This window comes from Aphidius gifuensis, linkage group LG3 (assembly GCF_014905175.1).
Source record: "Aphidius gifuensis isolate YNYX2018 linkage group LG3, ASM1490517v1, whole genome shotgun sequence".
NCBI lineage: Eukaryota > Metazoa > Arthropoda > Insecta > Hymenoptera > Braconidae > Aphidius > Aphidius gifuensis.
This window is the reverse complement of record NC_057790.1, coordinates 2418755-2431606: the sequence shown is the minus strand read 5'-3', so window position 1 is coordinate 2431606 and position 12852 is coordinate 2418755. Positions and strand designations below refer to the sequence as shown.

Here is a 12852-nt window from a genome sequence, read left to right as displayed (position 1 = left end):
ATTTTTATTTTACTCCAAAAATATTTTCAATGAACTAATCTAACTCCGGCTATAATTCAATACGTATTTTATTAATTGCCAATTTTTTTTTTTATATCCGTGTGATATTTGCATTAGTATGCGTAGCGTGGGTTCGCACTTTTGCACCCACACACACATACAATATATTTTTTTTTTTCCAATAAAAAGAAAAAATATAATATTCCAATTATTTAAATTAAATATTAACATGTCAATAAATATATTAATAATTGATTCATTAAATGAATGTAATTAAATGATTGTTGAATTTTCACGTAGGTGTAATTTGAGTGGTGGTGTGGGTAGCTTGGGTTTGCACACACACATGCATACTCAATATATGTGTTTTCACAAAAAAAAAAAAAAGGAGCATGATGACTACGTAATTAGTTTCGTTTTACAAACAAAAATATTTACATCTTGCTCTTGAATTACCACACGGAATCTCGTCGTATTATTATTAATAATAATAAATATATTTGTCAAATAATATTGACAAGTAAATATTTACATGGCATATATGTTAAGTGTTGGATAATATCCTTAGGGCATTTGGTCACATGGACTGGACAATCCAAATTGACATCAAACTGGCTACAATGCAAATGATCATTCTGTTTTATTATTCTCATATTAGTCATGAATTTTAGGATAATCAGTAAATCACGTAATATTAAAGAGTAGAAATTTGACATAACTTATTGTTGATTTGTGTGTTAGATTCTTGTTATGCAATCTGGTACCATCAGTGGTGCTTGTCAAATGTTGTCATTCTAATATTGCCCAAAGCTAATTTTGTAATATCCCAATGGGCTTTGGATTGATAATATCAGTATCATATGTTACGTAATAAGTACGTGACATTTTGCTTTGAAATTAATCTTTGATTATTATAATTAATTGTGTTATAATAAGACAATATTTTTTTTATTCATGTCGAGATTGATATTAATTATAATTATCAAAATAATGTGATGATAATAATAATTAAACACATGACATTTTAAAGCATCGTGTTAATTGATGATGATTGATTGTACGTAACTTGTTGTATAGAGAAGATGATAGTGTAGATATGTTGCAAGAGATTATAGGTTGGTTGATGAATCCTTTGGTAAAACCACCCGGCGATTATATTTGACGGTGGACAAATGATTTGGGTTTTGCTCTCTTGGGTGCGTCTGTGGCCACCGACATATTAGGCACTATGAGGTTTAGGAGAAGTCGGTTGATATTCATCAGCAATATATATACACCTATTGAGTGAGAAACTCAAGGGCTTGGTAGGTAGTTTAGGCGGAGGAGTAATAGTCTCTTGTTGGTTAGTGTCTGCTATAAATTACAACGAGGAAATCGCTTGACCCAAAGCCACATCTTGACGTCCAACTGGACTTTCTAACTTGCATGAAAATTATTATCTCAAACAATTTTTAATATTTATCATTTTCATAAGGCTCATTATAAATTATTTATATTATTATGATTTATCAATGCGGGTTTTGTTTAATATTATTTAATATCTATTATTTTTCAGTTGGTTAATAAATTATCCTGGTCAAATGTATTTTATATTTATAGTTAAATGCAAAAGAAATTGTCTTTTTTTTTTTTTTAAATTTTTTTTGTTGCCCAAACTTCCGGGACATATCTAGCGAACTTGCGGAAGTTGCACGACGGGATAAACGATAGAACGACTGGGGCGTGTACATTTTTTTTTTTTTTTTTTATACACAAACTCTTTCTCTCCCTTCACGAGATGAATTTATATTTACTATTTTTTTATTTTATTCTTTTATTTTCTTTCACCACTGCCAGGTCTCAAACCTCTCATTTTGTTTTACCATTCTATTCCTTCGTTTTGTCGACAGCTTTTGCGGTATACCACTCGACAATTTTTCTTTTTTTTCTTCACCCTTTCATCCCCCTTTTTCTTCAAGTACTTGCCCTTTTCTTTTTATTTTTTTATTTTTTTATTCTCTCCTTTTTGTGTTTTTTAATTTTTTATATTTTTTTCGTCTTTTAGTTTTCGTCTTGCACGGATTATTCTTGTCCGTTTTTTTTTATTTTCAACCACCTTTTTGGTTATTTTTATCCTGGCACACAGTGTCATCTAAATTAGAAACTTCAATCTTGATCAATTCTAATGCTGTATAACATCTCTTGCATTTAAAATTTGTTTATATCCTCTCGAGAGAATTGAACGTGACTTGACGTTAATAATTTTATTCGACAATGCAATTTTTATAATTTGAATTGTTAGTAATACATATTCATTTTAAATAAACAATTAAGATCAAATTATATAAAAATCTTTAGACTAAATAATAGAAGAAAAAAAAAATAATTATACAATTGATTGATTGAATTAGCTTACCATCTGGTACAGCATGACTAGTCATTAGAAAATTGACACATGCAGCACCAGTGCCATGTCCAATAAGTGTTACACTTCCCGGATCACCACCAAAATATCCAACATTCTCTTGAACCCAATGCAATGCTGCAATTTGATCCATGAGACCATAATTTGCTGGTGAACGTAAGTGCGAATCCGTGTTGGCATTTAGAAAACCTATAATCAAAAATTAACAAAAGTTTATCATCAAAATACACATATAGATATATTTTTTTTAATTATCAATGTTTTTTTTTTGTTTTTGTCACACTTTGTCCTTTGAATATCCTCTTTCACACCTTTCGACATTCTAGTGCTCTTAATGACACTACGATAACCATTCGACTACTCGTGATTCGCGGTGTTGTGTCACTACTCGAGGTAAATAAATTGATCGAGTTTAAACAGATAGTAAAATGTGAATATATATATTATCTACTAGACCAACATTTTCAAGCTGTTGTATAATTCTACTTGAAAGCCAATCGTCATTATAATTTATTTTGAATATCGTTAATCAATTGACCTGTCATTTATTTATACCCAAAATTTAATTTGTACAAGAATTTATATAATCCATGAACATTATAAAATGATGCAAATTATTATTGATTTATTTATCATGAGTTGATGAATAGTAAAATTTTAATGAAATGAGAAAATTATCATACTTGTTGGTATTTTGTATGTGAATAGCATCTAAATGATAAAAAAAAAAAAAAAAGGAGAATTAATAGTAATGTGTGACAAGTTATTGATTGCAATCGATAAAAACTTTTTTTTTTTTTTTTTTTTTTGTTCATTTCTTGTCAGGAAATAATATTTAGTCTATTTGTTTGCTCCATTCAGTTTGATTTTTTAAAATTTTATTCTTGTAGAAATATTTATATAATTTAAAAAAAAAAAAAATTTATTTATCAATAATAATTAACTTTGGTGTAATTCCATTTGTCGTATTAATTTTTTTTTAATTTTCAATTAAATTTTTATCAAACAAATAAATAATTATTTTTACTGTTCGCTTGTACCCTTATCACACTTGTCAGCTTTTTTTTTTTATTATAAAAAAATCGTATGAAATATATATGATTTTTTCTGATCAAATTGATGCAAATATATTATTTTACAAAAGCTTGAAAAACAACTGTCAGTCAAAAAATCAACAATTGCTTTTGTTCAATTTGATGTCCATTTTTATATACTTTTTTGATTTTTGTTTTTTCATTTATTATTTTGCAAGTTTAAAAATGCAATTTCGTGTAGGGATGAAATTTTTTTATTGTCTATTTTTTCATGTTGAGGTACTAGAAAATGACTGGCATGCTGAAATATTTATATATTCTTTATATAATATCTCTACTTGTCAATTTTTATATTTGAAATAAAATAAATCGACTGCAATTTTGATATTATTGTATTTGTCAGCAAGCATAGAGCATTTAGGTATCTATCAAACAAAAAAATAAATAATAAAATAATAAACAGTGTATAAAATAATAAAGAATAAAACAATGCGCGAATTTTTTTGTCAGAATTTAACTTCCGTATTTGGTGTCACAGTTGGGTACACGCAGGCTTCCGTACTATTTGTCATGCGGGGAGCATATATACCAGCGGGTCACCGGCAACGACATTGCGAAGTACTGCTCAAATTATTCATCGGTTAAAATACATATATAGCCGAGTATTTATATGAATTATAAAGTTATGAAAATAATAAAATTTCATTTGACAAAATAATTTATACAGCTTGAATAAAATTAATATCAATCATTGTTAAATTTACGATGAAAAAAAAAAATAAAATAATATATGTTTTAAAATAAAAGAATGAAATATAAATTTGATGATGATACTGTAATCGGATGGATTAAAGATTGTGGTAAAAATTGGTGGTGACACGTGCATGGCTCTCAAGAGATAGTAATGTCACGAGAGCGTAGACCGTTGAAACGGAAGACCTGAGTGTAATGAGTTTCCTATTAGATTTGCTTGCTTGGTTACCAGGGCAACTTGACGGAACTTCCAATCTCTTTACTTGTCCTACCCCCTTTTTTAACCCAACCTCCCACTCCCATTCTCAAATGCTTCGTGTACTTTTCGCACCCTACACGCTGAGAACTCTCGCCCTAGATTTCTTGCAAAAGCTAATCTCGCAAAAAAAAAAAAATTATATGAAATAAAAATAAAAAAAAATTCTCCAAGTCAAGGATTCAAAAAATATAGTTTAACAAAAAAATAAATAAATAAATGAAATATATATTTTTTACTGAAATAAGTTCTAAAGTCACGTGTATCTTTTAAATTTTTGTTGATATATATATTCTAATAATTAAATAAAAAATATACTTTTGAATTCAATTGAAGTTGTAATAAAATCATAAATATATTTATCAAAGTTTTTCACATTTTTATGATACGACACCACTGACGACAAGAAGAGTAGCATTTTTTAACTTTTGTAGGTTTTTTCGACAAAAATTGAAAATAGATTTTAATTTTTTTATCAATAAAGAATGTATAAATAAAAATCCTAAATTCCTCGGAAATACGGTTTATGGTATTTTGTGAAAAATAATGCTTTGTGTTGGACTTACCTAAAATTCCAAGTCTGTAGTTGATTGTGACGACAACAACACCACCATAACTTGCAAGTACACTTCCATCATACGGATTACCACTTCCCCATTCATAGCTTTCACCATGAACAAAAACGATAACTGGATATCTTTTGTTGGCGCCGTCTCTTGCTCCAGCTAGAATGTTAAATCAATAAAAATTATTGAATGATAGATTGACAAAAGCTGACGATGCTTGAAGCAATCTGCCATTTCAAACTCGTTTATCAATAAAATTATTCGCATACATCTACACCACCAACTGCAGTGTAAAAATAACACGTTTTTCAAATGAAAATATATATATAAAATAAAAAAAAAAAATACTTAAAGTATATAAGATGATATATATTTTTCAAGAATGGCCCATAAACTTTTGACACTGTAGTAACGGATTACCTCAGACTTTTATTTCGACAATGATGTACCAACGAATCGGCTTGACCCAACATACATCACATGATATATGTACCTACCCGCCCATCAAATTCTCGTTTGTTGTAAACTTTCATGCGACAGATTATAAAGTTCATACACATACTAAATTTACAATCCCCCATCAAAATAATTTTAAATGCAAAACAAAGAAAAAAAAATAAAATAGCAAATATATATTCTCGTCAATCGATTAAAACCATCACTGTATAAATATATTTTTTTAAATTCAAAAACTCATCACAAAGCTTTGTACAATTTGCCTCGCAATATTGACAATAATGATAAGCACCAACTCATTAACAACCAACGCGCATTTAGGTAATTTAAAAAAACAAAAACAAACAACTCCATCTATTTATAAAAATTTATTTAAAAATTAATTCAATTGTAAAGCTAAATTTAATTGTTTGAATTTTGACAAGTTTATAAAACGTGTCTAAATATTATAATGAATAATTTATATGAAAATATTAAAATGAATTTGAGGGTTTATCAAAATAATATATGCACATTATTGATGTTTGTATAAATCATGTATAATAAAATAAATATGTTATTATTTGTTTTGTTTATTATGATACTTGTACATAAATATATTAGTGTAAAATTTTGTATGACGTTGAAGCTTTGTAACATGTGTAGTCATATGTATGTATATACACACAACACGTACTCTTGTACTTATGCCCACTTGACAATCGCTCTCATAAAATACAGGTATACATATAACTTGATGAGATCGTTGACAACAACAAACAAACGCACAATTTTCATTTATATGTATTTTGAATTTGTTATACGATATATATTCTAAATTTTCATGTACAGTCCAATGAAATTTTGTATTGTAATGGCTGTGAGGTTGGTAACTCGCTTGATTCGTTGAGCTATGATTATATGTACCTCATTTTCATATATGACCTGTATATATGGTATAACTTTGTCTCTTATGAATTAGCATGTAATAATGCACGATTGATGCAGTCAACCAACCTCAATTTTCTCTCTCTCTCCCTCTCTTGATTTCTCTCTCTCTTTTTGCTGAACCAATGACCTGTACATTACGACATGCTATACAGCTTTTAATTATCATTAGTACAAATTTAATGTGGTCGGTTAGCATTTGTACATTTGAGTTATCAAATCAGATGTTATTATTCACGTTTGATAATTTAATTTTCTTTATAAATTTTCAATTGAAAATATCAAGTTATTATTTTTATTATATATAACAATTTGATATTTCATTTTTCAAAATTTATTTTTGTTAATGCTTGTTAAGGTTGTTTCTTTTTTTTTTTTTTCTTGAAATTTTTATTATAATTTTTGCTTGGATAAAACTCTCAAGGTTTCAAGTAAAAAAAATGAAAAAAAATTGCAATCTCCGGTTAAAATCAAAGTATATAATAATTCATAGTTGAAAAATTTTGCATAATATTTTACTTGGTATATAAAATAATTTTTCACACCGTCAATGTCAATATTTGTGAATTTTTAAGACAATTTTTTTTTTCTGGTTTATTGTTCAATTTTACATATTCATAAAATGTAATATTTTTTCTTAAAACTTTAGTGTATCTTGTTTATTTTGTTGTTGTTTTTTTCTTGTTGTGTTTATATATGTAGATAATATATTACAGTGTGTATATACACCTTGATATAAAATGAAGCTTGACTGTGATTCTCCTGAGAAACACCACCACTTGTTTGTTTTCAAGTTTACCACATGTTTAATATGCATATATATATTCAAGTACATATACATTGCCGTTTTATCATTAAAATTTTTGACAGGTATAACCGTTGTGCATTTATCATTTATTTATATGCATATATTCCCACAATTTTCCTTATCAAAATACTGAAAATTTGATGTTAAATTATTATCAATATATATTTCTGTTGAATTATAATTTACGACATCTCATTAATATAGTTGGATAAATTGTGGTTTCAAGATATTGTAAAATAATATTATTACTACAGTAAAGAAACTTTTATAGAAAAAGCAATTTATTTTTTATTTTGTTGCAAAGTAGCAGCTATAAAAAATAAAAAATAGAAAATAAATAACAAAACTTGTGATAAGTTTTTAAATTGAATCCGGAAATTTTTCTTGACAGTTGTTACGACACAGGAAATTAATTCAGACTCACACCGGTATTTATTTATTTATTTTTTTTTATTTAGGTTTATACTTTATTTCATTCATTTATTTATTTATTCCTTTTTTTTTGTTTGGTTTGTTGTTACTTCTGTTGGTCTCGTACTCTCACTAAAATTCTCTCTGCGCAATATTTACATTTCTCAAGCGTTTGTCACCCTTTTTTTTACCTCGATATTTATATGGATGTTACATCAGTAATGTAGAATTTTTTCGATCGATGACAAATTTCAACTAGCTGGAAAAAAATAATGAAATATAATATAAATAAATAATAAATAAAATTATAATTTCTATTTCCGTAATATTCACAGGGGAAAAAAATGTGTAGAGTCTGGGGAAATCGCATCTCACGTTTTTTCTTGCGAATAAAAGTCGTTGACGTGGCATAACAACAAACTTTCATTCTCTCTTTTACCATCTTCGTATTTTATTCCATTTTCAAAATCAAAAAAATTCTTATAAATTTCAGTATTCAAATATAGCGTTAAATTGAAATTTTTTTTCTTCAAAAAATAAATGAATAACACAAAAAATACATAAATAAATAAATATTTATATAAATCACGATTTATTTTATTCAAGCTATATTTCAGTAATCAATTTTTATAGATATTAATTTAAAAAAGAAATATTATTATTATTATTTTTATAAACGAGTATCATCTTCTTTTTATTTCGAGAAAAAAAAGTAATAAAAATACCATATAAAATTGCTAAGTCTTCGTCGTTGGCTTTTGTAACGTGTAGAACAATTTTTCTTCTACACTTTGTAAGTTTATTTATTTGTTTTTTATATTTTTTTTTTGTTTGAAACTTCAACAACTTCAGAAATACAAGTACAAGCTTTTGTCAGAACAATTTTTTTTTTTTACAACTGAGGTAAAAAATTTTTTACAGCTTCTTGTGTATTTTAAACTTTTTTTTTTTGAACATTAATTATTGTTATATTATTATTTTCTTGTTTTGTCGAGTAAAAACTTTGTTTTTTTTTTCATTTTTTTTCATCATCATCGACAATTGTTTTACATGATTTTGTTAGAAGTTAAAGTTATAATATGTAAATTTGAATAAAGTAGATTTATCTAATGTGGCCAAGTTTTTTTATAACTCAAATTTTTAAAAACTATGGGCAATTATCTTCGAGCTATCTTGAGAAAAAAATAAAACTTTCCAAAGAGGGTGGATCTTCTTCTTCATCGCCCCTATTCAAGCCTCAAGTCATCTAAATCACCAAAACTTTTTATTTTTTAATTTTTATCTTTTTCTAATTTTTTTCTTTCCCATTTTTTCTTTATCGGTAAAAATTAATCGAGTGTGCTTTGGAAGTGTTGAAATAAAAAAAAAAAAAACAACAAGTATGTTTCAATAATTTTACTTCAAAGCCACAAAAATAATAATGATGATCACGCCAAATTGTCGACAAAGTGGGTCAGACTTTACGATGAGCATTAAAAATGACAAATAATCTTGACATTTAAATTTTTGTGTAAAAATTTAAATTTCTTTTATCACCTATATAAATCAACACTTTATTCATTCATACCATAATTTGTAAAATTAATTTTTCATATAAATTATCATATCAAGTTGAATCATTTGATATATATTTTTATAGTTCTCCCGAACAGACATAAACACCTTGACAATTTTTATTCTTAATATACTATTTTATGTCCTTTTTTTTTTTGCCAATATTTTTCCACTCGAACAAGACATCTTCAATTATCTTTACTTCCACCATCTACATTTTAAAACCGACACTAACTGATATTCCAATTTTCCTTGAATTCACAATAACTCTATCAATTTAAAATTTTTAAAATTAAAGCAAATAAATGAATATGCAAATTAATTGTATTCTTTATATAAATATTTTAAGAAAGAGGGTATATTCATTAATTATTCATATTGAATATAAAATTTTATATAAAAAAATAACAACAACATTGTTACTTAAAATGACAAGAGTCGTTAGTAAAGACCCGTGTGATACAAATTGAATAGAAATTAATGGCTTACGCGTTTTGTACAATATATGATGAGGTATAGTCGTAACTGATATCTCATTAAGATGGATAACAATCAGGTCGATAATGTCTTTAACTCACTGGCGAGAGAATATATACTCAAGGCTACGAAGGCGTGTTTCAAAGTGCCACACTTAGTGCGCACTCTAACGACATCTCAAGTACTTTACCTTGTCCACTGTACGTTCTATCGCGTTTACTATAGAGGATTTAGATTTGTTGATCTTGTCCTAATACACATACATTAGAAACAGGGAGAGAGGAAATGAGTATAACATGTTGATAGTTAGGTGTGTTTAATTGCTGTTGATGATGCATCATCATCAAGTGAAATCGTATCAATAGATCCATGATAAAATAGACAAATAAATTATTTTTTTTCAAGAATAATGTCAAGCCATTGGCACTATTGTCTTGTTAAATAATTTTTTCTATTTTTTTAGTATTATTAGCTCAACCGTACTATATGCTAATAAATTTTTTTTTGTTCTTTTATTTGAATGATTTCTTTTTTTTTTAAATAGCTCTATTTTTTTTTTTTTTTGCTCCGTTTGTTATTATATGTTCAAATTTATTTTTCCTACTTTTTTTTCCTTTTTTTTTCTACTCTTTCATTCTTCAGTGTCTTCACGTCGAGAGCTTGCAATTGTCTCTCAGACAAAGCCAGATTCACTCGACTCGTCCTGGGATAAAATTCTGAGGCTGCCAGGATTACCCGTAGACTCGTATTTTTCATGTGCGATTGCCTAAAGTGACGACAATGTCGTCAGTATATTCAACTTGAGAAAATAAAAAAAAATTATAGAATGTAAGGTTGAAATTCAAAATTGATTTTGGCTTGACGAATACCAAAAATGTAGCTTCTGTCATCACGTCAATTTTACAATCCATTCGTAAATTTGACACGTGATTGCTTATCGTTTTTTTTTTCCCTTTTGTTACCTTTTATTACCTTTTTTTTTTGACCCTCTTTTTCTGTTACCAATAAAAATTCAATGTGAATCATATCCGAGGAGAGAGAAAGCAAAAAAGCAGCATTAATGTTGCCATAGGCCCTATTTTTTTTTCCATCAGTAATAGAAAAAAAAAAAGAAAATTTTCTTTGAAAATCAGAATATAAAGTATGTCATAATCATGAAAAATATAATAATATTAAAGAAAAAAAAATTGTCTCTAATCATGATTTTAACGTTTGACAGTTTTTATGTTCGTTAAAAAAATTTTTCTTCAGAGATTTGCAAAGATTATTTAAGATTTAAAAGAAAAAACGTTCAAGAGTTAAATTAAATTTAGGATTACTGAAATACTGAAATATTATTTTAAAAATAAAATACAAAATTGCAGCATAAATTTAATAATATACGATACTCTGAGACATTTTATACGTCCAATCTTTTTTGAGTCTGTTGAAAGAATATCTTGTTCATAACACACTTTCTTTGCTTATACCTTTTTTTTTTTTTTTTCTATCTCGACATTTCATTATTTTGGTCATTGTCTTAGCATCATTTTTATTTTTTTTTTCATTTTTGCTCGTTTATTTGTTCATCTTAGCATGAATTTTTTATCCCGAGTGTGCCAAAAATAATAAAACTGTCAGTAAACTGCTTTAGAAATTCAAATGACTTGAAGTTTTTCCAAGGATTTTTTCTCTCGTAGTCAACCAGATGTCTATTTCTATATTTTAGATAATAATAATTATATATCGAAAAAAATTTAATTAGTTTGACGATTATATAAAAAGCTAAAAAAATGAAAAAAATAAGAGGAATTACATGGAGAAAGACGTGATCAAGTCTCAAAGGCATCGAAATTTTGAATAAAATTTTCGTGGCTGTATAGGGAAGCAGCCGCAAGGCGTCCTTACCTTATTGGCAAAGCAACAGAGACTCTGTGAACTATATACAGAGGAACAATTTGTTGAGAAGTTTCAAAGCGAAGCCTATTAAATTCCAGACTTACTGCTTCTTATACGAAACTTAAACGAAAAGATACTAGTCCTGTTCAATATACTTGCAACAATACTTGTTTCTTTGTTGTTTTTATTTATTGAAATTCTCAAAATTGTAATGACAAAATTCTTTGAAATTTACAATAACTATCAATTTTTATTTTTCCTTATCTTCTCCACCACATCTGTTTTTAAATTACCTATATATATTTTCATTTTATTTTTTTATCAAACGAAAAAGAAAAAAATAGATAAAAGTTGCATCGTTTTGGCTCAGCTGAATAAGATCATTAAACACTTTTTTAATGAGGTATACATCGAGTAACTTTTCGACTGATTGCTGCCAGAGGGTGGTGCTTTTTTTGTTCAAAGTCTCTTTGACATCCTCCATATCCTCAACTTTGTAAAAACTAAAATCGTTCTAATGATAAATAATTACTAAAAAAAATCGAAAAAAAATAAATAAAAATTTTCTTATTATATATAATATTTCATGACTTTTATATAATATTTTTAAAGAAAAATAATTTCATTTTGTTATCTTTCACGTATTGAAAAAACGTCTAGATAAAATACAAATAATATATAAAAATAAAATCAACGATAAAGAGAAAACAAGTAGCAAAATAAAGTATACAATTTTATTATTTACTTTTTTTTTTTTTTTTCTTTTCTTTTCGTTTACGACTTGGCTGCATTCTCCACGCTTGTCCCAAATTTTCAACAATTGTTTGGATACACTAGAAAAATATTCTCAGTCCCTACTGTCTGGTACAACCAACGTCGATTGAGTTTATTATTTCCTCAAGCATTTGTTTTGTTTTCTGATGATTTAACTTGTATGTAAGAATAGTAAAATAGACAATGAATAGTAAAAAATAGAAAAAAAAACAAGACATATTCTAGCTCAATCTTTTGTCATTTTATTTTTTATATTCTTGTGTATTTTTACACTTTTTATAGCTGATGGTATCAGACTTCAGTACAAGATGAAATTGACAATATTTAGAGGGGTCATTACTCTTGATAATATGGCAATTCTTTCTTCTTATACCTATCTACACGCCATTTATTTGTATGGTTTTCTTCGTGTATCCATCTGATTCCCCCGAGGCAGTACATGAAAAACGGCGTGAATTTTCCATCCATGTCACTTTAGCTACCCCAAATGAATGGGGATTTTCCAATTATCTTTATAGCATTAATACCCTCTAAATGGTCTCTTCTTAAACTTA

At 27.0% G+C, this 12852-nt stretch overlaps 1 protein-coding gene across 1 annotated transcript in view; it reads right to left on the bottom strand.

The window, feature by feature from the left end:
• Positions 1-12852, bottom strand: part of LOC122851388 (neuroligin-4, X-linked) — a 100679-nt gene that overhangs the window by 12739 nt on the left and 75088 nt on the right. The window contains exons 2-3 of the mRNA XM_044150570.1: positions 5014-5172; positions 2396-2593 (exon numbers count right to left, since the gene is read on the bottom strand). Of these exons, the coding sequence (XP_044006505.1) occupies positions 2396-2593; positions 5014-5172 (357 nt within the window). The remainder of the gene's footprint in view (positions 1-2395; positions 2594-5013; positions 5173-12852) is intronic.